This window comes from Oreochromis aureus, linkage group 11 (assembly GCF_013358895.1).
Source record: "Oreochromis aureus strain Israel breed Guangdong linkage group 11, ZZ_aureus, whole genome shotgun sequence".
In the NCBI taxonomy this organism is placed as follows: Eukaryota; Metazoa; Chordata; class Actinopteri; order Cichliformes; family Cichlidae; genus Oreochromis; species Oreochromis aureus.
The window spans coordinates 8,336,606-8,364,097 of record NC_052952.1 but is presented as its reverse complement, the minus strand read 5'-3'; the positions used below and the strand labels follow the sequence as shown (position 1 = coordinate 8,364,097).

General features: G+C 37.5%; 1 protein-coding gene across 1 annotated transcript in view; it reads right to left on the bottom strand.

The window, feature by feature from the left end:
* cdkal1 (CDK5 regulatory subunit associated protein 1-like 1) overlaps positions 1-27,492 on the bottom strand; it is a 244,967-nt gene that overhangs the window by 88,084 nt on the left and 129,391 nt on the right. The window contains exons 9-10 of the mRNA XM_031751788.2: positions 17,687-17,853; positions 7,024-7,169 (exon numbers count right to left, since the gene is read on the bottom strand). Coding sequence (XP_031607648.1) covers positions 7,024-7,169; positions 17,687-17,853 — 313 coding nt within the window. The remainder of the gene's footprint in view (positions 1-7,023; positions 7,170-17,686; positions 17,854-27,492) is intronic.

Genomic DNA, 27,492 nt, shown 5'->3' with positions numbered 1-27,492 from the left:
TCGACACAAAATCATTTCAAAACATTTTGCAGAAAACAAAACAACATCAAAAAAATCTTTCTTGAGAAAAACAAAACAAGCACAACATTTTCCAATTCGACCCCAGGTATGTACCCTTCATTTCCTAATGGGGTTCAGGATCCTGAGCAGTAAACAACGTCAAGGAGAAAGGTCTAATGTGTCATGTACGGATATGTGCGCGCGTGCGGGTTTTCAATGATAACAGAAGGCCGCAGGAGCGTGACCCCTCGTGACCTCTGCAGAGCTGCTGGCATTAAGCTGTTTGTAAGGAGAAATAACATTTGTCTCCTGCTGTGTGTGTCAGTCAGATAAGCCGTGACCTCACACACACCTGGGCAAGACGCCTGTCTCCTTCTCTGAGGTGAACTTCACATGCTTCAACAAAGGACTGTTTGTGAGAATCTACATTAGCAGCCTGACTCATGCATACACAAACACTCCCACAGAGCATGCGTGGAGCCTTCTTTTATGTGTTTACACAGAGAAATTCAGAGGGGAAAACTGTTACAAACAGACTTATTTATTTTATGGTCAAACAAGAATTAATATAGTTTTGGGCTTTTTTGATGTGGGCTGACTTTATCATCAAAAATTAGCAACAACTTTGGTAATGGAGACAACCATTCAACCAGTTTGGATGTATTTTGAAACGAAAAATTATTAATAATCATGTTTCCTCTATATTTATTTATAGAAGCTGTCCTGTTTCACAAAGTTCCCTGAAAAGACCATTTTCCTGACCAAACAAACAAGACAGAGGACGCTGATACCAGCTCTCCCTCATCATCAACTTGTTGCGTCCATGAACTGAAACATCACTACACGAACTAACGCGCGCCAAACACACACGCATACAAAAAACTTTTACATATTACACATGCCCTCTCTTGCACCTTCTTACTCTCTCTCTCCTTTTGCAGGAACACGAACACAGTGGGTGTGTTTTTGGCTTGTCTGAAGTCCTGGCCTCTCTCCCAGACCCTGAACCGTATCTCTGTTACTGCTGCAGCCAAACAGTTTAGACCACTGGATGTGTACTGGTATCGATTTCACACAACAAACATCGCCCATTTGTGTCTGAATGTTTATGTACAAGTAGCCAGAAAACACCCGCGCACACACACACACACACACACACACACACACACACACACACACACACACACACACACAGAGCTTTGTCAGGGCCTCACACAAAAGACAGTTAATGGCTTGTATGTGGAAAGAGAGTCAATATGTGTGTGTTTGTGGGAAAGGTCTCTTTGTGTGTTTCTTGACAATTTACCACAGTGGGGTTTTTTGGGGGGGCCAAATTAGTGGCACTGTGTTAGGATTTCTACTAAACGACACAAAACAACAACAAAAAAAGAAAAGAAGAAGAAGAAAAAGCCAGAGACAAGGCGAAAACTGTGGTATATCCACAAAATGAGCCAAGCAGAAAGCAAAAACCCTGACGCAAAAGAAATTTAAGACTTAAATTAGAAAATGTAAAACATTTACTATATCTATTTCTTTTAAATGACCTGAAAGAAAAATAAGTGATCAAAAGAGCCAATACACAACCAATTCCTAAAAAGTTGTTGCACTGTGTAAAATGTAAAAAGAAACAGAAAGCAACTTGTAAATGTGACTTCTAAATCTCAAACCCAAATTTTATCCGAGGTTAAATTTACAATTTTTATTTGCAATAGAACACTAAAAACATCAAAGTGTTAAATCTGATGGCAACAATGTACCTCAAAGACATTGGGACAGGACCATGATTACCACAGTGCAGGACCCCCTCCTCTTTTAACAACAGTCTGCAAATGGGTACTGGGGAGACCAGTTGCTGGACTCTTCCAAGAGTAATCTTGTCCCATTCTTGTCTGAAATGCAATTTAAGCTGCTCAGCAGTTCTGGATCTTTGTCGTATTTTTTGTTTCATTGTGTGCTGAATGTTTTCAGCTGATGAAAGCTCTTAAATGTAGGCAGGTAAGTTCATCACCTGGACTCTTCTGCTATGAAGCCATGCTGTTATATAGATGCCGCAAGCAGTTTTGCATTGTTTTGATGAAATATGCAAGACCTTCCCTGAAAAAGACCCCATTTGGATGGGAGTATATCTTGCTCTAAAGCCTGTATAACCTGTAACCCTTCAGCATTGACGGTGCCATTCCTGATGTGCAAGCTGCAGATCTTTAGGCATTAATGCAACCTCTAAGGCTGATAACAAGCTGGCTGGTCCCTCTTCTTTTAGCTGTGCAGTGAACTGGGTTCACAGACAGTGATTTGTGTTTGTGAAGGCTTGCAGTGATTTCCATGATGGGATCATGCCTGTTTTTAATGCATTGCTGGCTGAGGGCTCGAAGATCAAAAGCATCCAATAATGACTTTGAGCTCATACTGTACCTCGCACAGAGAGATTCCTCCTGATTCTCAAAATGTTTGATGATATTATTAACTGTAGCTGAAGAGATATTCAAAGTATTCACAGTTTTAAATGGAGTAACATTATTCTGAAATTGCTTGTAGAAGCATTTTGTTTTCCAGATTAGTGAACCTCTGCCTCTCTAAGACGCTCTTTTTATAGCCAATCATGTTGCTGACCTACTGCCAACAAATCTAATTAGTTGCAAAACGTTCCTCTGGCTGTTTTTTTTTTAGTACCACTTACTTGTCCCAGTCTTTTAATGCCCCAGTCCCAACCTTTGAAATCTTTTGCCTCCATAAAATACAATAAGCTAACATTTTCAGTAAAAAAGGAGAAGGTTAAAAATGTCTCAGTTGAAATTTTTGATGACATGTTTTGCATGTTCTATGAATAACACGTCGGTTTATGACATTTAGCAATCACTGCATTCTGTTTTCATTTACATTTTACACATCATATCAACTATTTTTTGGAAATGGGGTCACATATTGGATATAAATAAAGTATGTAAAAGAAAAACCTTAAAAGAGCAGAGAACAGGTGAATTTCAGACTAATGGGGCTCGTGTTTTATGTCAGGATATCCACAGAGAGCCAGAGGGAAAACAAAGGGAATGTGGGAAAGACTGGATGAGAAAAGGGTGTAAATAGGAGATGTGGTCAGAGATAAAGCGAGACCTGCAAGTGCGTCAGAGTGATCCAAAGAGATACAGTGACTCACAAAGTATCACATGTACACAAAGACACAATAACATATGGACATGTGGAAGGAAAAAAAGCAGGGGAGGGGTTCTGTGAAGCCCATAAACGCACAGAGTGTTTATATGTACAGTTTAATTTCACAAGATTTTTTCTTGAAAAGTCACATTTTTGGGGAATTTGACTTCTTTACACCAGGACAGTGGATTTTAAATCAAACCATCAAGATATGACAGACGTTTCCAATTCTGGCACTGTTTAGCAATTACAGCCCAAGTTTTCAGAGGCTCAAAAGTAATCCAGCAAACTAAAATCATTTTAAAGATAATGATTGTTTTAAATACATGGATGACAATAAATATGCAATCAGTGACCGCCTGAAGTCTAGAACCCACTGTGAGGTTTCTCTTTTGCAGCATTTGGCTGAATCTGAGCAGAAGTTCATCCTGCTACTTCTATCAGCAGTCACATTATCAAACAAACACTAGTGACCCGGTTCCCCTTGCAGCCAAACGTGCCCGTGCCACAACATCGCCTCCACCTTGACAGATAACGTGGTACGCTTCAGATCATTAAGTGTCTTCTTTCCTTCTCCATATTCTTCTCTTCCCATCATTCTGGTAAAAGTTAATCTGGTGCAGTTTTCAGAACGGTGTCGGCTCTTTTACAAGTTTTCTGGCAAAGTCTACTCTGGCCTTCCTGCTTTTCAGTGTAATCACAGATTTGAATCTGATTTAAACCCTCTGTGTTTACATTTATGTAGGCATCTCTTGATTGTAGACTTTGAGGACGTCCTCCTCAGTAGTGTTTTTGACTTGTTTAGTTGTTGTGAAGGACTTTTCTGAACCAAGGACATAATTATATTGTAGTTCACTTTGGTCATCTTCTGTGGTTTCTCAGGTCTTTTGGTGTTACTAAGCTGGTCAATCCATTCATTATTTTAAAAATTGGTCCAGATTGCTGATTTTGCAACTACTAAAGTTTCTCATTTTTTGAGGTTATCCAGTCAAACAATCTCCAGTCTTTCCGCCTTCTTCATCACCACATCTTGGGAATTCAGAGTACCAGTGAACTAGTTCAATACTTGGAATCAACTTCAGATCTTTTATCTGCCATTGTCATAGAACAATGAGGGAACAGGTTTTACTCGGGCATGTAACTGCTTGTCAGTCAACTGTCCACATTTAAGCCTCTGAAAACAGGTGACTTTGTATCACATGAATATGCAGAAAGACTTCAAGCAATAGCTTTCTTTGAACCTCTTGAATTAAAACTGAAAGTCTACTTCTTTACATGGTTATTGTATGAGTTTTTATGTAATGCAGCATTGTACAAATATCTACAGACCTAACTGTAGATGGCTGTGTGTGAGTGATCTGCATAAAATGAATCATCCAGATTTATAATGTTTTCTAATCTCGGCTGACTTTGGCCTATACATGAAGCAGTTACTGCTGCAGTAAACGAAAATGATCAAATTATATCAAATTATAATGAAACAAGGTCTTCAACTTTACAAAAAAATACAAGTGAAGACAAATAATAAGCTAAAGATGTTATCTTGAAAGTCCGAAAACATAGTTCAGTTTACACAAATGTTGATGTAGTCCTCAAATTCAGAAAACTTCAAAACCGCAAAAATATTGCAAAGTAAAATCTGACAATTATAACTGAATATCATTGAAGTGAACGCGTCGATCCTGAGATTAGGCCTTACTTTTCCTTGCTTTTTCTCCCTTCTCATCTTTGAAACTCTCACAATATCAACCTAAAATCCTGTGTTGTATATTCATTTAAATATATGTTTTGCTTATTTCCTACATGACATACAATTGAGGCTAAAAAATGTAGGTTATGATCTGGCAGGAGCAATAACATGCCAGTGTATTAAAAAGATGTTCTTTTTAGGTAAATCTCACAGTAACAGCAATCGTTTTAGGGCATATCTAGAATACACACTGATTTTCCCATGAATCCCTTCAATATATATTATCATAGCATCAGTTTTATGTTTATTCACCCCTCTGACATGCGCTGCCATCAGTGCTCATGCTCAAACTCTATGACAGATTATCTTCCATATAGTGAAAGATTAATTTTGCATCTTTCTGGCAATGTCAGAGGTCACATCTGTGCATTATGTGGTTATATTTAATCCATGTCAGAGATGTACACATTCATCTTGAAATCTGTGTGAGGAGGTCACACTGTGTATTTGCTAAAGGAACATTTGCTTTAGTGCAAAGTACGCCAGGAATCTGGTCTCAACCATTCAAATGGTGCTGCAGTCAGTAAATTCTGAGTTTGAAATGCTTAACCTTGTAAAGCGATGTCGTTTAAAATGAGAGCTGACAGAAAGAGAGTCGTACAGTAAAGAAAAAGGAGATGAAGAAAAGAACAGATCAGTGCTGCTATTCGAATATGTACATTTTTCAGCAGCTAAAAGAAAAGTACGGTTTGTAAAAGGCTCACATTTATGAGCCATAGCAACAATAACTACATCTATTAATGGTGTAGCATCAGTACACTGTGGGAGGCTGACACACACACTGGGGTGTGTCCGTGTATACAGGTTCATGCCTGGATTTCTGCCCACAACACTTCATACTACATCCTCTCTTTGTTTAACCCTCACCAGGTGTTTTTGTTGGTGAGAAACTGCTGTGTGGGAACAGCAAGTGAAGAGTGCCGAACAGACAGGCGAGATATTTTACATATTAGAACAATACATTAAAAACATACATACATGGACCATATAATAGAATACCAGGTCTAAGGTAAATGAGTAAAGATCCAAGTGTTATGTCTAAATGGTGTTTTAGCTGTTCAGCAGATATCCATCCAATTATGTTAAACAACTAGGGCCTGCTCAATAAATTTGTATTGTAAAGTAAAGTAAAGTGTAAAGTGTAAAGTGTGTTGTGTTAGTCCCCGAAGGGAAATTACAAGTAAGTCAACGTGTAAATGTTACTTTATACCGGTTGTTGTTATCCATTCTCCACAATGCTACTGAATTATAGAGGAGGGATAACATTCTCTGTTGCCTGGCAGTGATGTCATTGGCCAGCGGTGATGTCAAAGAGGGATAGTAGCACATCTAGGCTATGACACAAGATACACTACAGTGATGCTGTACTGCTTGGAAAACGTGTCTTAAATATTTCAGTAGCATCCTGGATGATTAAGGCAATATAAAGAATTTGAGCACAAAGATGGGCAGGCAACAGTTTGCATAATCAAAACAAGTTAATCAACTCTCAGCTAGAAAGCAATGATCCATTTTAAATCTTATCTATACCTTAAAGGAAGTATAGGGAACAAAGTGTAGAAAGAGTATAAAACAGCATTGCTAGCCAAGAAGAAAGATGTTCTCCCAACACCTATGAGCTGTTCTGATAACGTACGACAGCGGTCCCCAACCTTTATCGCGCCACGGACCGGTTTATGTCCAACAATACTTTCACAGACCGGCCTTTAAGGTGTCATGGATAAATACAACAAAACAAAACCAGTGCCGGTACCAAAAAAAAAGGAGATTTATTCATAACACACGGGAAAAGACCCAGGGAAACAGAGTTAACGATAAAAATGATTAAAAACTAACGCTAAAAACTGCTAAAAACCCTGAAAACCATGAATTTCACACCCGAGCCTCAAGTCTCGCGGCCCGGTACCGGTCCATGGTCCGGGGGTTGGGGACCGCTGACTTACGACACACAGTACCTGTTCAAGTATATAATGAATAACAAAAATTCATGTAGTGAGGCGGAAAGTGTGTGTATCCCTATGAAGCTGAAAGTCATGACATGTCCAAGATGGTAGACGTAGTCGCAGGCTTATATATGCATTTGCACTCATAATCAGTCAACTGGGAGTCCATAACTGCCTTACCTTTCTTTAAGGAAGTCTACCACTCGTTTGAAGTCGTCAATGCAATATTCTCTCTTCATATCCATCAGTACGCTATCAGAGGCTGACTGCACGGGAACGTGGAGGAAGGCATAGACGCGTGGATGATTCAAAATCTTGGCCATCTCCTAATGACACAGATGGGAAAACATTAAGGAGGTAACATTATTATAACATGCTGATTTTTGAAAGTTTAATTTGTCGGTGTGACTCTATTAGTGATTGTGGATGTGCTATAACAGAATAGTGGATTTCTAACAAGTTGTGTCTTAGGGCGAGAGATGGGAGACCTGTTCTAAGTGTATCCCATCTCTCACAGCGCTAACACAGAGAGAGGTTACGTCCACACCTCCGCATGGCCAATTAACCCATCATGCAGCTACACGAACATACAAACTTCACACAGAACGTAATGTCCATTAATTAATGATTCCATGACACAGATCACCACCTTAAAAACTAAAACATGCTAAAGGAGAAAAAAAGGAAATGTGAAGGCTCACTGAAGCGTCTGGTGAATGATAGCTGCTGGCTTTGAATAAAATAAAAGTGCCATTAACATTCCTGTCTCTTCCTGCACTCTTTTCACTCCTGCACTCCTTTCAGAGCTTCTACAATACACCGCTTACATCCCTTATTTATTTATTTTTTGTATTTTTCCTTTTCATATTGGAAATTTAAAGTCCTAAGAGTCAAGGTTGCTCCAGTAGGGCTTCTTTATGTCTGGAAAGTCAAGAGCTTTTACTGAAGAATGCAGGTCCTATTTTCAGATCAAAACAGATTCAGAAGATTCTTCATTTGATTTTATTTAAATAAAAACCCTCTATCCGACAAATCAAAAGAATATTTCTGCCAATACACAAGGCTAAGTCCACAATCTTATATGAGAAATGGTGAAAAAAATATTAAATTGGGGGGGGGAAATGCCCAAAAGAGTACTTTTTGTATCAAATTATTTTACTAAGATAAATTAAAACCATCATAATCGTGTTTTCTGTGCACATACATGTATTTACAAGCAATCTAAATGCTTTTACAGGAATTTGAAAAACTGAATTCACCAGGAGCAACACTCAAGTATAACATGTACCCCAACTCTAATACTTTTAATAAGAACACTGCAGTTCAATGCACTACAGTAATTAGGGGACTTTGCAAGGTTTTTTTTCTTTTCTTCTCACTTTTAATTTCCTCAGTAATAGAACTGGAGAGAACACAGATGTCAGATTTTTCTGATGGACATAATCAGGATGCTATCATCACCATGCTAATCACCATAAGAAGGCGAAAAAGAAAAAGAGAGGGGAGGAAGAAATGATTTAATGATTTCCTACAAGAACGTACTGATTGCAGTCCGTCTTCTCAATTAAGATCTATTGTAGAATGTGCTCGCCTTCTTACGCAGACATTAAAGCATATGTGTGCATGAACACACACGGGCGCAGCTCAGTATCAGCGCCACGGGGGGTTGACCGCTGGAAGCTCCAAATTAGAAAGAATTAATTTGGTTGGAAAATGGAGCTTGATTGGTGACAGAAATCAGGCTACTGCATGTGTCTGTAAGTGTGGGAGTTAGTGTGTAAAAGAAAAACCATGAAAAAGAACACGTATTTATGTGTTTTTAAATGTATTATGAACCAGAGTAAATAGCAGAGTGATGGATTCATAGTGCCTCTATTTCCTTGTAGATCCTTCATTATGTATACTTGAAATTTCTGCTGTGAAGCTCTTTTAGAGTCCAAAACCATCGATTCTGACACCAGAAGCAAAAACTACATGCAAAGCCTAGAAAGAGGGATATTCCACATAAAATATGATCAATTAATTTTGTACTACAGTAATAAAATATACTTCAAATGGTAAGGTTCTGTTGTGGCAATACATTTTAAATACGAATGTAGATGTACTACTATTGCAACAATGTATCCATGTGGAAAACATGGGCCTCTTCTCTGTGTGTGCCTTTCTAAAGTGTAACCTTTTACCTCTGACAGTCTCTTCTATTATTAAGTTACAATCCTCTAATGCGGTTTTCCTGGCAAGCAGAAGTGACCTATAAGATCAGACTAATGATGGCTATCAGAGAGAGGGTATTTATTAATGCACACTTGTGTGCTTTGAAGAAATATACGATGTGTAGTAATGTGTTTCTTTTGAATCAGAAAAAAGAAACTTTAATAACCACTAAGGAAATTAGTAATTCTTAAAGGGTTACAGCTGCTCCAAGACAATAACACTAACAGACTGAACTAATTAAATAATACAATATATTACAAAGTTTGCTAAATATAAGAAATAACTGTAATATATACAAATAACTGTAACCTATAAAACCTTGTCATTTGTTATTTTACAGTAGAGCATGTGCAAAAGGGTGTAGCTACTGCAGTGTGTAGTGTGCATTAGATGGAGGAACTGTACAGGGAGATGACTTCCTGTGTCGTTCAGTGGTGCATTTGGTTAATACCAAACGTCGCACTTCATTCAGTCTTCATGCCTACTATCTATCCCGGAGCTTCCCCTAAATTAACAGTATTGCCAATTACCAAAATCACTCTTTATGTCTCTGTAATGATTCATTCACCAATATGTAAAACTCTTTAATCAAAATTATATGTTTTAATGCTAAAATCTAATTATTGTTGCACGAATTTTCAAATTTGCTGTTCTACAAAAAGTAGTTGGAAAAAAATGTTAAGAACATTATTATTTTTTGATTAAGATGCCAAATTATGGTTATTTAATTGCAGTCCTGAACAGGAAAAAAAGTTGTTTTAATGGCTGAGCGTTATGCTTGATTAATTTCTAACTTCTCAGAGGAATCTAGGGTGTCGGCTCAAATGCGGGTATGAAAATGTAAATTTGGCTTGTTTACTCACGATATCGTTTTTGTTAAAACTGGCAGATATTGACTAAAAAAAATTGTGGTGTCCTGTTTTTATGACAGCTGGTCAAATACATTTGTTAAGAGTATGCAGCTGTATGTAGCTGGGTGTCAACATAGTTTCAAGTTACATCACTCACATGGATCATTTATCATGCACATGACTGTATAATAGAGATCTGCAAATGATGTTGCAAATCCCAGAAGACTTGAGGATCTTTAACATTTCACAGCTACCAATACTAAAGTGTAAATGATGCTGTGATGAGTATGCAATAGGCAGGTAAAAAATGTTTTTAAAAAAAAGAAATATAATGTTCAATAACTACGTGCTACCTTGATATTGATCATCTTTAGAGTTATGACAGTTTATAGGTCAAAGCAAAGCTTGTTTTCTTTCTGTTTATGCAGGAATATTGCAGTTGCAGTTCAAGTCTGTACCGAAGTTTTTATACCTCACTCACTGTAGAAGTGACACACTCCTAATTTGCATGTTGACTTCATTTAGACGTGGCTTATTTCACTTCTACAATGGCGATGATGTTGTATTCCAAAAAGTTTGCTTTTCTCTTAATATTCCTGACTACACCCTCATTTATCCTGGTGTCATGTAAGGGTAATCAAAAAGGATGTGCCATTAATTTTAGTTTGAGATTTATCAATCACATATCCTCAAGTTACAATCTGGGATCCTTCAAATGTGCCCAAGCAAGGTTTTATGATCAGTCAACTGTAAGCCATTTTTGTGCATTTATATATTTATAAATCAGCCTTGACCAATACTGTTTTTGTTCTTTACCCCAACAGGTCTTCATCTGCAAAAAAACACAATCTTTTCATCTCTGGTTGATCAGCGCAAATAGACACACGAACCCAGAAAAGATCGAGTTAAGTGGATTAGCTCAAAGGATCTGATATCGCCCCCCTCAAATCAGATATCACTTAAAAGAAAACATATGTGGGGGGGAATGGGAGAGGTGATGAAAGTCGATTTAGCTCCAAGCAGCCTCAGCACGTGACTACAGACGTTTTACAACAATTTCCCAGAAAATATGCTTACTCTAAACTTCGTGCTTTTCTTTTCTTTTTTTGATAATTATGTTTGTGTTTCTTTTCCCTCATCCTTTTCATCGTTCACTCTCCCTTCTTTTTTGTGTTTGGTACTTGAAAGATGTATGTTTTGAATACTGTGGGTTTCAAAAATGAATGTTTCTTACTTTCTCTCTAAGCAGGCTGCTGAAAGTCAGGGTCAACTTTGTTTGAATCAAGTCATCTCTGTCTGTATAGCTTGTGACTGCAAATATGTTATTAATCAAGCATATCGCACAAAAATGAGATAAATTCTAAACTCTGCAACCCAAAAGAAATCGACCTTAACTTTTCAAGTGAAATTCGGTTGAAGTTCGTCTGTAAATATGGCCTCTCTCAAACTCTGATTTAAAAAGAGAGAAACATTTGAGAAAAACATACATGGTCAAACAGGCCAAGAGGGATCAGTTCAATGTAATTCAGTCTCCTTGGGGCAGCGGGATATTGTATGCGTTATTCATTGCACAGCTTAGAGGAGACACAAAGAGTCAGATGTGTTTAGCTGTGAGTATTTTTTAGGGCGCACTAACTCAACGCGTCCTACACATATTCAAAAATGAGAACTTACTTATTCACTAATAGCAAATGTTGTTTGCTATAATAGCAACATTACATTTGACACTTCAGAAAATAACAGTAACACTTACTCTTACTTACTTCCTCAAACACAGTTCAAACTATACACAAAGGTGATGAAAAATTGGCTGTTCAGAAATAAACAAGCACCGACTCACAAGCATAAAGCCAGAAGAAAAATGAAAAATGGCTAATGAAGAGTCAAAATCTTCTACAGTTATTTTTGCAGCAAAAAGGTTCAAGTAATGAATGTGAAAAAATACATGCTTTACTTATTATTTGTGCCATCTTATCATTTGAAATTGGACAGAATCCTTTAAAACTCAAAGCTTTGAAAGATGAAATCAATTCATACATTCAGATTACCAGAACCTCTAAAAACACACATGTTTTAATATCATGTGTCACCCAATGAAGTCTGTAGAGAAATCTATTCCCAGGATAAGTCAGTATGTGTGTGTACATGACCATGCACAACGACACTTCAGAAAGTGAAATCCCTCTGGTATTATACATTTTAAACACTTCAAGCTGTGCTTGATTTTCCTCCGCATCTACACCAAGCCTGCCGCACACCTCTTAGAATGAAATGTATTGCACGGTTAAAGGTGAATTGGGTGTATGTGTAGGATTTGTCATGTGCAAGTGTTTTCTGTGACTGTGACAACCTTTGTTTTTAAGGGGACATGCACAACAAGTCACCCAAAAATACAACTAAACTACAGTCTAAAGGCACAACAGAGGCACATCCGAATAGCTTTGCTGCGAACATTCATTTGGTTTAGTTCCTCTCACAAAATGCTACATTAGGCCTCTAATGTGAAGAGGCTCTCAAAGTCTTCATTAAAATGAAAATGGATTGAGAGGGTGTTTCTATACAGCTGCTCTTGAGCCCAGGTAAGAGATGGTTGTGGGCATGTTTCTGTGAACGGGTGCCCAGTGTATAATCATTAGTGTTTGTATGGGACAGACCTTTTGCTGTGTTACAGGTCTTTGGTAGTTTTTCAGGGCACACAGGGAAATGCTTCTGATATGTGATAAAGTGAGAGGGAAAAAAATAAAAAGAACAAGCAACCAAATAAAATGAAATATGAACTAAAATTACCGTATTTTTCAGATTATAAGGCGCACTTATTGATGAACGGGTCTGTTTTCATACAAAAGGCGCATTAAGCGAAACAAAACAGTCAGATAAGTCAAACTTTACTCAACTCATTCTTCTTGCTTCCTCCACTTTCGTACCATTGATTCATTAATCTTGAATTCTCTTGCAGCTGCTCTATTTCCTTGTTGTTGCAGTATATTAATGACTAACATCGTATTGTGGATGGATTATCTCAGTTGTTCTCCTGACTGAACTTTGGTCCGTTTACAAGATCCTGCATTGTGATTGCATTTGTCTCTAACCATCGGGAACCCTCACGTTAACTTCTATCGAGTAGAAATAAGTTAGCGTTCATCCTCCAGCTTCACTGTGTTTTTGTTATGCTAACTTAGCTGTGTCGCTAGCGATCACGTAGCACATCATTACGGTAGCCGTAGTGCGCCGATAATACGAGCTTACCAAAAAAAACGGACAGAGTGCAATGTGATGCATCTGAAAACCAACATAACATGCAACTGTTTCAATTAGATTGTCATTTTAACTGATTTTTTAAATTTTTATTTGAATTTTATTTGAATTTTATTGAATGTTGTTGAACTTTAGTAAAATTCAATAAAATTCAATTACTTTATTTTTATTTATTTATTTATTTTTCATTTATTTTTGCATGTGTGTTGTTGCTGCCTGTGTTTAATTGAGTAATTTCTGTATCTGTGAGACAACCGCTGCTGCCTATCTCGGCCAGGAATCCCTTGAAAAAGAGGTTTTTAATCTCACTGGGATCTTCCTGGTTAAATAAAGGTTTAATAATAATTTTTTTTAAAAACACACAAAAGTCCAAAATTTTAGTTTTTACTTTATGTTTCCTTAAACTTTCAAAACTTCTAGATGAACATACACAAACACATGCAATCAATCTGTAGGTTTTTTTTCCTACTTAAAGATGTCAGACTGTGTCCTCTCTTTGAATTACTGCTGTTAGTAACAATGCATATAGATAAACAGAGACTTGTAGCATGTTCGTGACTAACATCTCATGTGAAAAAAACTCCACTGGGTTATCAAGAAACGCCATTATCACCAAAGACCAAAGATGGAAAACTCACTGGCATCACTAAGGGAGCAAATTTCACTGGTTGACTACCTACACGGAGACTATTTTCACACCTCATTTGCCATTTCTAATATAGATTATTATAAATCGCCCACACATAAAGGCTCACAGGAACACATCCACACTTATCTGCACACACACACACACACACACACACACACACACACACACACACACAGTGGCCAGATGTGGCTGTACTGTGGACAGATGGACAGATTCAGAGATGGGTAGATGGGGAGAAAGATGCTACACTCCAAAATATAAAAACTGAAGAGGGGGGAAAAATGAGGAGCGTGAAAAACAAAAAGTGGCACTGTAGAGACATTTTTACGTGAAGCTACTCAAAAACGAAGCACTGATAGCACAATGCAATCAACTAAAATGTCAGGGAGAAGTGGCCCGTGAGAGGAGATTGGGCCTTTAACTGCTCCAATCAGCAAATGGTTCTACAGGGCTGTCTACATCTGTCAAGAAAAACAGGCTGCACATAGGAAGAAATTGTGTGCTCTTGTGTGACAGAAGGAGACAGAGCAGACGCGTTGATCTGTGAGTATTTGTGAGAGAGGGTGATCTTTAAAGGGGTAGTGGAGAAGTTGCTTGGCCTTTTCAGCTTCAATCACAGCCATTCGGTATGATGCCATTATATAAGTGCTAGCGTTCTTCAAAAGAAGAGACAGCAGGACATCATTCAGCCTGTAAGACGAACGATAAAAATACTCTGGAGACTTGGCCTTCTTCATCGCCACGCCATTGACGTGATTACCATCATCACGACTTGAATTGGAGAAAATAGACAAAAGAGGTTATGGACGAGTAATTAGGAGAAGAAAAAAACTAAAAGCAAAAGGTGAAGGGAGGAGAAAAAAGATTAAAAGCGTCAAAAGGAGAAAATGAAGAGCTATATTGAAAAAGAAGGAGCTGCAAGAGGAAGCAAAGAAAGAAGGAAAAACTTTGAGGAAGGAAGCTCGCAAAGACTTTCAAAAGACTTTTTTTCTTAATGACTGTCAATACTCCCACATTTATAAGTGGGACTACAAAAAGGGAAGAAAAGGACAGTGTGGAAAGGGTTAGCAGACAAGAGGGGGAAAAGGATGGATACGAAAGGGTACATAGGGAACAAGAGCAACACAAGACAATGAGAAGTTAAAGAAGACCATCTTTCCTTATGTAGGTTAATTGGGTGAGGAATTAAAGCAAAAAATATATAATTCAATTCAACACATGGACATTAACAATAAAAGGGCTGCTAGCATATGAAATTATTCTTAATATACACACACACACACACACACACACACACACACACACACCAAGCGACTGTGTCTTCCAAGTGTGTTTCTAATTATCAGTTAATTGTTATTCCCTATCATTAGGAGGGTGGGTTTTTAATTGTAATGTAGCCAAGCAGAAAGCCTACCTATACATGTGGGGGACAATTAGCCACCTCCATTAACCCCTGGTTAATTACAACCTCTATAGCTGCTTCCCACAGCACTTTTCCCACTGCTTTTTACCCCTCGTCTCTATCCCCAGGCCTTCATCCCCTTACTTTTTTACATTTCTGCCCTCATTTCATTAATCAGTGATCCCAATCATCTTTGATTGTTTGATTCAAAGTATCTGTTATGAATTTATTTTTTAAAGAAAAAAGGAAGAAAAAGAAGTTTTGTCATTTGCTTTCTCAAGGTTACCATTACCCAATTCAGCCTCTCTTTCTTCCACTGACATGTTTCTCCTCTCCTTTTTCCAACCAACTGTTTGTAATCAGGGCTGAAATTATGAATGCAAACAGGCAACCAGAGCAAGAATAAGAGGACTGAAAAATAAGTCAGAAATTAAATCTATCTATCTATCAAGGTCAGCAATCACGTTGAATATAACATTAAAATATTAACTAGAATTTGTACAAAAGGTCCCACTTCCTTGAGTTTTATCCCTGTCATTGAAGCAAAAGTTCACATGTGATTTTATTCCCAGCAGAACATTGCTCAATAAGAACTGTGACATTGGGAAACCCGGCGTCAGAACGAGTAGGAAGTCTTCAAACACCTCAGTTTTAAGCAAAGAGAGGTTTTCCGATCATTAACTCATTGTCCCAGTAAAGGATTTTAAGAGTGCAGTGCATTACCTTCTATCATGTTTTGCAGATATTTTGTACAAAAATCACAATCAGACCAAAGCAGAACAAACCAAGAAAAACAAGGAAGTTGCTTTTCAATCCAAGTGGCTGAAAAGCAACTTCCTTTGAGATAAAGTAATCAATAAATAAAGATTAAAAGCATGACACACTGGCTCTCACTTTGTATCACAACACGATGCTCACCATTATGGTAGCTGCTTATTTATATCAATATTTTGATGGCTGTAATGTTCCAAAAGGATGAAACATCCATGCATGTTTAGATCATGTGACTAAAAGCAAATGATGTCACACCCTTTCTTGCGTTACTTAATAGCAGGTTTGCACAGACCATCAGTTTTCTTGGTGTAATAAAAATGTAAAACTGAAGCCCTACAGTTTTTTTTATAATACTAACTTCAAAGCACAACTTGTTTCATCACATACTCAGTCCAAATGTATCCAGTTTTTATATTCTTCTCATTACCAACAATGCAAGATTTAAGTTTAACAAAATAGTCTATTTCCCAGAAAATCTGGAAACCACCAGCTGCCATATAGCAGTGAAAAAGCCAGACTGAGTAACAGCTTCCTCCCTTAGCTGAGACTTTCTCCCCACTTAATGACCTGAATGCAGGACCTCGGGGTAAAAATGCACCACGCTTTACCTTCTCTGACAAAATTGAAACAGGGAGCTGATAACGGTTGTTAAACGCACTCATCTGGCAAATTATAACTTCAACCCTTTTCCATTATTGGTTTATTTTCAGAGTGATGGCACAGTGATGATCTGTCAAAAGGCAACTTGCTTGCTCTTTCTCACATTTCTCTGGCAATGACTGATAAAAAAGGATGGACTACAAATCCCCACAGCAGCAAATTTTACAGGAATACCAAATGAAGTTGAGAAAGTCTTAATTGATGGCAAAACCCTGATGTAAATTTACAAGTCTAACTTTAATTAACTAATTAATAATCTAATTAACTATTTCACAGAATCCCGAAGTTTGCTAGAAAGTCAATAATAATGAAATTATTTAAAAGAAAATGAACTGGTTGCAACAAACAATGGAAGACCACATGGACCAGGAAACTACATGTTCATATGCGCCATCTATCCAGATAATCTGGACAATGGAAGGATTTTTTTTAAAACACACATTGCAAACCTTTGCACTCAATACATGAATATGTTATTTAAAAAGAGGCACAACTGTCAGTTCATGAAAAGCGACAGAATATAATAATGTGTTGTATCTCCAACACAAGTTAATTTTGTTTTTTAAAAAAGGGGGAAAGGCAGAAAAAGATTTAAATGGCAAAAAATTCATGTCTCACAGACATGCAAATACACAAAGAAGTCAGGGCTAGAGATCGAGAGAGAAAATAGAGAAGGGTAACAATGCCCATTGTTCCATTAGAAAAGACAATAATGATTGATAAAATGAGGTTACTAAATAGGACACAATGGTCCTTAATTGACTCATTAGGGAAAGAAGAGAATGAACTAATCAGCAGAGAATGAGTGCTGCAGCTAAACTGCTTGGTAAGCAAAACAGAAAGGCTTTTAGTTTATTAAATCTGGGCAAAGCAATATTGTTTGTTCACAGAAAGAGCCCGTCAGGAGAAAAACAAAGCAGGTAAAAAGGAAGTGTCTGGAGTGTCTCAGTGTTTTACTTTTATTAATACTGATGCATTATTATATTTGATAGTACTCGTGGGTGAAATTGTGGAGGTGTTTGTGTGTACTGCGCATACCTCTAGGTGTTCCAGGATATATGGTGGATTTGTCATCCCCAGCCTTAGCATGGCACCTTCGGGAATCTCCTCCACCAGTCTCCACAGCAGCGTGGGCAGGTCTGTCCCTATGTCTCTACCGTAAGCACCGGTGTCCTCACTGGTCAACCAGATCTCACACACTCCCTCTACAAAGGCACGCACATATAAACATGCTCATTAACCATATTAAATTCATTAATTCATATTACATAACAGCCACCAATAACCACCATCAATAATCAAAGCAGGCTGGGTATTAGTTCCCAAGTGGGAACAGCTTACAGTGACTGTGGGTACCGTTGTACTTAAGGGAATCTCACGTTAACATTTCACTAATTTGATTAAAAATAACCTTACCTACTGAAGCTAATGAATGAAAAACATGCAGGCTGAAACCTGAGGGAGATATTTGACTGTTAAATTAACTGAATCAAGCATTCCACTTTAGAGTTAATGTTTATATTGTGTGTGTTAAAATATCCTTTTCATGTCTAACGACTCAGGTAAAATTATCCATGCTGCCTGTGCTATGAGGACATCGCTATCCTCCACCATGTATTATTCAAAGTGTATTTTAGCGCTACATATTTGAAACTTTCAAAACTTTGGCTAATTTGAGGTCAGAAGTTCGCTGATAGCATTCTGCAAACTGCTTCACGGTCCTATTTTTGACATCCATACAGCCTGTTATGGCTGTCTGCTTAAAATAAGTCCAATTAACAATTACCGTCTGTGCTCCTGACTAATGAGTAACACCTGAAAAAGCTTTAAAATGCCCTTCTTAAAACTCTCTCCTGCTCTTGTAGCTATAAGACACTTTTACATCACATTATTTTCTTTTTCCTTAAGCAACTGTCAGAATAAACGTAAATGTTGGTTTTTACTCTGTTTTACTTCCTCCTTCATCTGTTATTAGAAATACTAATGTAAATAGTTATGACAGCCAAGCTCAAGCTCCAAAGCTTCCATGTCATTATGTCACCTTCTCTCAGGTATCATTATTTCACTGCCACTCTGAAGCTTTTGTTGTCATTGCTTATATATGCCAGAGCTTTGATAGAAACCCCATTTATGTCAGTCACTGACAAGTATTAAAAATACCAGTGTTGTAAACATGGATTGCAGGAATATGAAGGTCAAATGCAGCAAGAGGGGGTGATCAACTGGCTTCATGCTAAATTAGAGCAACGCTCAGTGCTAGAGCTTAATGAGCTAAGTGTCATTTGACTGTAGGTCCGGAAATGGCTGAGTGTCTGTTTAAGCTATGTGTTAAGACATTATATCACACAAGCGCACATAAACACATTTGCACTTGCAGGGGGACAAGTATTAGGTACACACACGCAAATGCACACAACCATCATTATCATTAGCTGTGCAGAGACAGACAGAAAGATGCATGTGGTCATACTGTTTGGCTAATTGGACAGTGTGTGTATGTGTGTATATATATATATAGAGGTGAGCATGGGCCAGAAAGATTAAAAATGATGACGGTGTAATTGTCTGGAGTCGAATTAAAGTGTTTCCAGAGCTCATCGTCGACATTAAGAAGCACTAATGATTTCTGTCGCCAGCCGCGTCTAAAAATGCAATCAAATGCATCAATCAATCACACATGCTTAAATCGTATCAGGCCAGCATGCACACTATATAAGAATATATCAAGATAGCTTCAGTGTGCAATTAATTCAATGCATATTTCACCTTCGGACAATATTTAATAATAACCTAGTTCATTAAACTCCTTATCGTTATTTAATTCATTCAATTTATTATGCTTAGAAAGTACGCGCTGTTTTTAAGCAATGTGTCTCCTCACAGGCATAAGAACTTCCCATCTGCTCATGGCCACCAGAAATCTTCGAAGAACCCCAGAGGTTTAGCATATCTCATATAGACCTGTTATCTTCTCATATTAATTTGTAATGGTGTTTATTTACTGTATTTATTTAATTTGTTACATTCCCATCTTTTAAAAGGTAAAGAAAAGCATCCATGGACAGCTCAAATCAGCTTGTTTGGGCTCAGTAATACCAATGTCACTACCAAGTCAAGGACCTTGACTGCATCATCTACATACCAGTAATGACTGAATCCAGCACAATAACAGTGTCCTTTTCAGCTTAACTGTTGCAGAAAGACACTGGCCAAATAATAGCCTCATGCACAGCCAAACGTACATTGAAATGACCTCTGAGCTAAATTACTTCCTTCCAAAACAACATTCTTGTGATTCCAGTCCAATAATGCTGTACAAATAGTAAGAGTATATATTGTTTGCTGTGAAATATTTCTGAATCCCCTGTTAATTATGTTTTGAGCAGGGTGATGCTTTGCAAAAGTCTCTCATGTTTACTCAAGGCCATAGCCATGCACAGATCTCCAGCTCAACTCAATAACCTACCCAGTAATTTGCCCTTTTGGCTTGCTTCTCGGTTCTTTTGTGTCAGGTGTGCCAACGGTGTTATTGTTGGCCAAATACAGAGAGGAGGCAGCTATTAGGAAATGCCTGCCCTTCTGTATCTGGTCTTATACAAGCTGCACATCTGCTTCCTCTGCTTTTGTTTATGTGTAGTGGCGAGAGGTCACAGTGGTGAAGGGCTGACAACTGCCTCCTGTCAAGATGGTGCAGAAAAAGTCACGATCTCTGTCAGGAGAAATTTGTAAACCTAATAGTGCATTAGCCATTGCTTTTCATAATGTACTCAAAAATAATTTGTATACAGTACACCTAATTGCCATCATTATATTATCTAGCTGCGAGAGGTTTTACTTCAATAAATACTTTCTGGTAAGTAGAAAGTATGAAAACTGCTGAATGGTTTAGGAAATACAGTTCTGAGCACATTTTGGCCTCTGATACTACTGAGAAATATGAACATTGATTATGTGCTATCATTGTTTTATTATTTTTTTTAAATATGGGAAGATGAATCCCATGCAACAAAGTCAGGAGGGACACATTTCCATTGTGCTTTGGCCTGTGCGTGTTGACATTACACATCAACATTTGACCCAAGTCCTTTTTCCAACCACTTTATGATGTAGTTTGATGTCAGAGCAATTCCAAACAAGGGTGGGTAGCACACCCGTTTTCCTAAACGCTATTAACATTCACTTCATTCTGACAAAGCATAACACAGACAGTGGAGTGAAAAACCATGTCAGGATTTTAAAAAGTCCTGATATGCAAAATAAAATAAAACAAAAGTAAAACACTCAGTGAGATAGATCTGCACTTCTGACCGCATTCCCAAACCTACAAGCTGAGAGAGAAAGCTTGAACACAGAGGAAACAGTTGCATGCATGTCCAAGTTCCATTCGTCTTTGTCCAAGAACAACACCATCAGTGCGCCTGAAAAAAACCATACAAATCGATCATCACACCCGGTCTCTGTCAAATACTTGTTTGCTGTGTCTGGGTTTGCTTTTATGGACAAGTTTATATTTTAGACTAAATGTAATGAAGACATTTCTGTACTTGCAATGATATTGTGGCTCCTATCCTCACAATATGAAAGGTGCTTTCATATCATACCAACAGTAAAATGGCGGTGGTAGTGTGGTGGTCTGGGCCTGTTTTGCTATCTCGGGACCTGGAAGACTTGCTGTGGTAAATGGAACCACGAATTCTGTTCTCTACCAAAACATCCTTAAGGAGAATATCCGGCCAGCTGTTCGTGACCTCACGTTAACATGCACTTTGGTTCTGCAGCAGGACAAACACACCAGAAAGTCCACCCCTGAATGGTTTAATAAAAACGAAGACTTTGGAGTGGCCTAGTCAAAGCCCTGACTTGAGTCTGATTGACCTGCTGTTGCATGACCTTAAACAAGCTGTTAATGCTGTAAAACCCTCCAATGTGGCTACATTACAAAAATTCTTCAAAGATGAGTGGGCCAAAAATCCTCCACAGGGCTGTAAAAGACTCACTGCCAGTTATCACAGTTGCTGCTACTAAGGGTGGCCCAACCAGTTACTAGGATTAGAGAGCAATCACTTCTTCACACAGGGTCATGTAGGTTTGGATTTTTTCCCACTTAATCATAAACACCTTCATTTAAAAACTGCATTTTATGTTTACTTGTGTTATCTTTGTCTACTAAAATTTCTTTGATGATCTGAAACATTTAAGTGTGACAAACACACACAAAAAAGGAAATCAGGAAGGGGGCAAACACTTTTTTCACTCCACTCTACAATTCACAAAATTAGGACTAAGCATGTGTCTGACCAACATCTCGAGTGACCGATCTTACGAAAAAGGGGTTGTTTTTGAGAATACCCAAAAGAGCAACAACAACTCGCCTCTAAGATATACATCGTATTCAGCAGATGAAAGAAAACTGTTGATGCTCACTATTTAGATCAGTCTATTTTAGACGCGACTGAGGGACTAAAAATAATTCCCTTTATAAGGAGTAAAAAGCTTAAAACCTTTATATTACAGAATTTATTTACAGAAACCTGTATTCAGTCATACAAGAAGATAATTGTGATTCGCAGATTTGGCACTGGAAATTACAAAGTAGACAACATGATCACATTTTTCCATGTCAGGCCTGTTTCTGTTCAGCTTTTAGTCTTTCAGCAATCCAGAGTCCAAAATAAAAACAAAGATGCAAACGATGTAAATTTGAACATATTTAGATTTTCTTGCATTGTTACGGTTAAAGCAGTGGTCAAATGACACTGATTAAACACTTTCGACTGATCAACATTGTGAAAACTGGAAAACGGCATCAAACTATCCAAGCATAAAAAATGTGTTATTCTAAGCAAAAAGGAGCTTTCCATCCCCGCGAGCTAATTCTAGGACAAAGCTGATTAACTGAAGGTTATTAAATTGGCAATCCAAAGTCTAAAGCAATCTACAGGAACTCTCACCTGTTTCCAAAGCACTATAATGAAGATTAAAAGTGACCAAAAAATAGATAATTTAAAAAGAAACAGTTCAGGCATGATTCATTCAAGATAGTCTGACTAAAAAAAAATCTGACTATAATCAGCAAAAGTATTGTTGAGGAAAAGATATCAAATGGTGGCCTCAGATGATGATGATGGGAAAAACAGCAGATTTAAATTGATGAAAAGAAACACAAGATGTTATCAGTGAGAGCCTGTTTTACCAACTACACCCTGGGATACTTACACTGACCCAACTACACAGTCACCAAGGGGAAGAGTTGCCCAAGAGCATAACGACCTCAAACCTTACAAGAACTTGAAAACCGAACCGCAGGCATGTCACCTCAACCCACTTGAGGGGAGGTCTTTTCTGTTGTGGAAAAATTCAACTTTAATGATACATTTAAATACTGAAATATGTAAGTACTCCTAACATCATGAGGACCTTTGTCACATCATGCTGGAATATCGCATAGTGGTTATAGGTCCAGTATGCCAGTTTGAAAGTGACTGATACCAAGGTACTCCAAAAATAAATAAATAACTAAGTGAATAAAAAATATATATAATCATCCACCAGTCCAGCCAATTGTATGATTCTACAGAAAATACATTTCTATAATTTTTTTTCTATCCAATCGTCGACTCAAATATATGTATCCACCACTGAACTACCAGCAACGATGGCCTGGGCATATATGATATGTGATACAAGGCCTTATATCATATATGGTCATGTGATCACTTGGTGATTGGTAGATAGGTAAACTGGACACACAGGAATGGTTGTTTTAAATATTTCCTACTACATTTCTTTTTCTCTATATACATTATTTAAATTGCTGTAAATATGTTACAATAGTATGTTACATGGTAGAAAAGCATGTGAAACAGAGAGGGCAACCACATGGAAAAATATTTGGTTGGTTTAAACAAAACGTTCTGCTTGTTGAATATTTGGTTGATAATTTATTCAAAATTTAACACAAATAATGTGACAGCCTAAAGCATAAGCATGCACACACCCTTGTTTTCATCACGGTAGCTCAACGTTCACACCATGTTTAGCTATGTGTTGCTCTGAGTCACAGAAAATATGTGCTTAATGTAGTATAACAAGATTTCCATGCGTGTCTGCAATCTAATAAATATTAGCACTTAGGGGGTTTCTATGACTCTGCATATTTGCAAATACAAAAATAATATATAACAAATGTCTACAAAGAGGAAAACACCACAAATCAGGCCTGGTCTACGATTGAGCTATAAGTTTGTGAACTTGGTACCCTTGGTCAGACCGATCACAATTCCCATCTCTTCTCGTTTCTCATGGAGACCAATAAAAAGACTGATTATAAATATGCACAAACACACTTCGGGTCCCTCCAAAGAGAGATGAGTGTCAACACAGACCGAACGTGGATCGATAGATTCCCTCTTAAGTACATTCAATCTGTGCGTGCCCAGAAATTCATATGGAGGGAAGCGAAAAGAGTCAAGAGAGGCTACATATAAATGATGTGTAATCAATATTATTACAACATAACTGTAAACTGAGTGTTTTCCAAATTAGATTCATACGAGCAAACTAGATTGATGCAATGAATATAATGCCAAATTAAAAGATAGCAACATATTAAGATATTATTTTTAAAATAGCAATTTGTATTTACTTTAATTAAACACTTTGAAATGACTCAGTATATAAAATCACATGTGGAATAACAAATTTAAAAGGTCCATGAGGAATTCAGGCTTGTAAACACAAACCGTGTAAAGCTTTTTAAAAACATTATTTTAAACTACAGTCTTCTCCAATAAATCATTAAGTTCTTCATCATATGAAAATACACACACACAAAAAACACACAACCATGCAACCCTTCTGTACTGTGGGTCTGACTGGAAGGCCCGTCTGACCTTCAGTCACATCAGTCCCTCCCGTATCCTACTCCATCATCCACTTCCCTCTGGCTGTCTGCCTCCACAGTAAACCTCCCCACCCACCACTACACAGTAAAAGATTCTGGGGCAGATGTCAGGAAAAGCAACTTGAGAAATTAAATGATGAATGTGGAAGGAGAGGGAGAAAAGCGAGCGCTTGTGTGGTGAGACTGAATTAAGGAGAGAAAAAATTTGTTGGAAAAGAAGAAGGGGGGAAATAAATTGTGTTGAGCATTTTAGTTTAGGGATAACAGATCGATTTGTTAACAGAAACCTATTTACTCCATAAAAAATTCCGTTCTTCTGAATTTTCACATGAAAGACATTTAAGGATTCAAACGGTACACAGACTATGGAAATATTAGTTTAATCAGCTAACAAGTAACTATGTGTGATGTCACTTCACATTCATTTAATTCATCTGATATTTACATAAATTTATGTATTCAGCAGCTTTTGCTAAAATTTCTAAACTTTACTAACAAACATTTTTATACATCAAGAAGCTTCACACACGTATTCAGTCTCCACCACACTGCAGCCTATGCACAAACACCACACACAGAGTTTAATTGCAGTAATTAAGCAGCTTAGTTTAGAGCAACAACTGTTGATGTGATGCGTGGGTGTCTTGGCAGGTAGCATCATCATCACGGATTAACCCAACACACACACACACACGAGGGTATATGCAAATATCTCTCAAGCATGTTTACACCAATTACACGTATGTGTCCATGCTGCACATGCATGTTTGGTGTACGTGTGTGTGCGGCGTGCACGTGCATAAGTGAATATACATGCATAGCTTTAATTAAGAGCCTACACAATCCTTTAAAAAACAACAACACATCAGCTTTAACCTACTTTTGAATAGTTTCCGAACTGCAGGCATGACCTTCTGTGCACGTCTATGCATAACGCACAGTGTCTCAATACATCAAAGCTTGTTTGTATGTGCACACATATGTGCACACGTAATGTCACCGAAGATATGGGTCAGACACACTATATGGATATATCAAAAGTAATTGGCAAGGGGGCTCCAAGTATGTTTATGTGCCTATTGTTTCTATGTGTGTGACTGTAACAGCGTGTGTATATGAATACAAACAGAGTAATGGGGGAAAGATGACACATATACACGCTTGTCTTTTCTCTGTGTGTCTGTGTGTACTTGTAGAAGCTTCCTGTTTTCCAAGATGATGAATGACTACATATGAGAGGATTGGGACCAAAAGCAGCCCTTTAACTGCCTTAAGTGCTTCATGACAGTGTTGGTTCCACTAAAATACGAGGAGTTCAAGTGAATTAATGGGCAGGAAAAGATGGAGGTGGAAACTATCTGAGGATTTATATTTTTTTTTTTCTGATGTTTCATAATCATGTAGCATTAGAACATAAATGTACCAAGGGGACAAGATTCAAATACCACAAAAAAGAAATATGTTAATGACATAAGTTAGCAATCAATCACAAATAACTCGTAAAAGTTTCATGCAGCCTGACAGCCAGTACAAATGTTTAAATGTTCAAAAAGTAATGACACAAAAATAATTTAAACATTTGATGTTTGAATGAATGGAAAAATATCCTGACACCTGTGCAATTTAGATTTTCTTTTGCATCTTTCTCCTATTTTCCTGTTATTGATACCTTATTACAATGTTGCATGAGGAAAAATGTGTAAAGGGCATCTGTGAGCAATGCATAGTATGAGAAATTACATCTAATACCAAAATAACAAACATGTACAATGAGTGTCTTATATTTCTTTTTCATACGGTTGCAATGGAGTGCATGAGTCTTAACAAGACAGTGATGCAAGAAGCTCAACAACTGATATACTGTAGGTAAGACTCAAAACCTCTGTTTGCATGATTTTGACAAACCATATGCCATTCCTTCAACAGTGAATTCTACACACATTTGCTCTGAGTAAGAAGCAGTTTGTGAGAGTCAGGAAGCAATTTTCTCGGTATGTTCTCAAGGCAGGGTTATACGTTCAATGAAGTCATTGTCAGCCCACTTTAAAATACCAAAATATATATTTAAGCATGTTACTACTAACTATGTCATTGTATAAAACCACAGGTGCTGCAAGGGTAGATGTAATTTCTGTCAGACACTCCAGGAACTGCAAAACAATAAGACCATTAGACACACACACACACACACACACACACACACACACACACACACACACGTTTTAACCATGAGAATAACATATGGAAATTTGTCCTTATTAAAAAGTCATTGAGGTTTGTACTGGTTAATATCAGCTGTCAAGAAGTTAGCATAATGGACAAACATACACACGCATAAATATGTACAATCACATATACTGTATATACATATGGTCATACAGGACCCAGTGACATACAAACACACCAGACTTTTTACAGCTGTGTTATTAATCAGACATAATAGGGTTTAATTCCAGTCATTTCAATGGTGCTGACCTAATTTCTTGGTTTGTTTGTGTGCGTGCGTGCATTAATATGATAAATAATTATAGGTCCGGTCAGTATTTATGCTAATATATTCATGACACACCTGCAGGCATGATGTTTGTGTTTGTTAATTCATTTAGCCAGTTTATGCGGTGTGTGTGTGTGTGTGTGTGTGTGTGTGTGTGTGTGTGTGTGTGTGCGCCTTTGGAATTAGTTACTGTACCAAGCCCAAAAGAACTTTGCACTCTGTGTGACCCTGTGTGAGTGTTAATTAATAAAGCAACTCTAATATGTATTCAGTGCATTTGCAGCTGTGTTTTAAATATTTGCAAATGTATTACTGCGTTATTCTGTGTCATGTGTGTTAACTGAGCGCTACACTGCACAATATTATATTATGTAAATACTTGCATTTTCATGAGGCACCGGTTCTGTATTAAAGCCGTTAAAAAGCTGAGGTACATACAACAGAAAG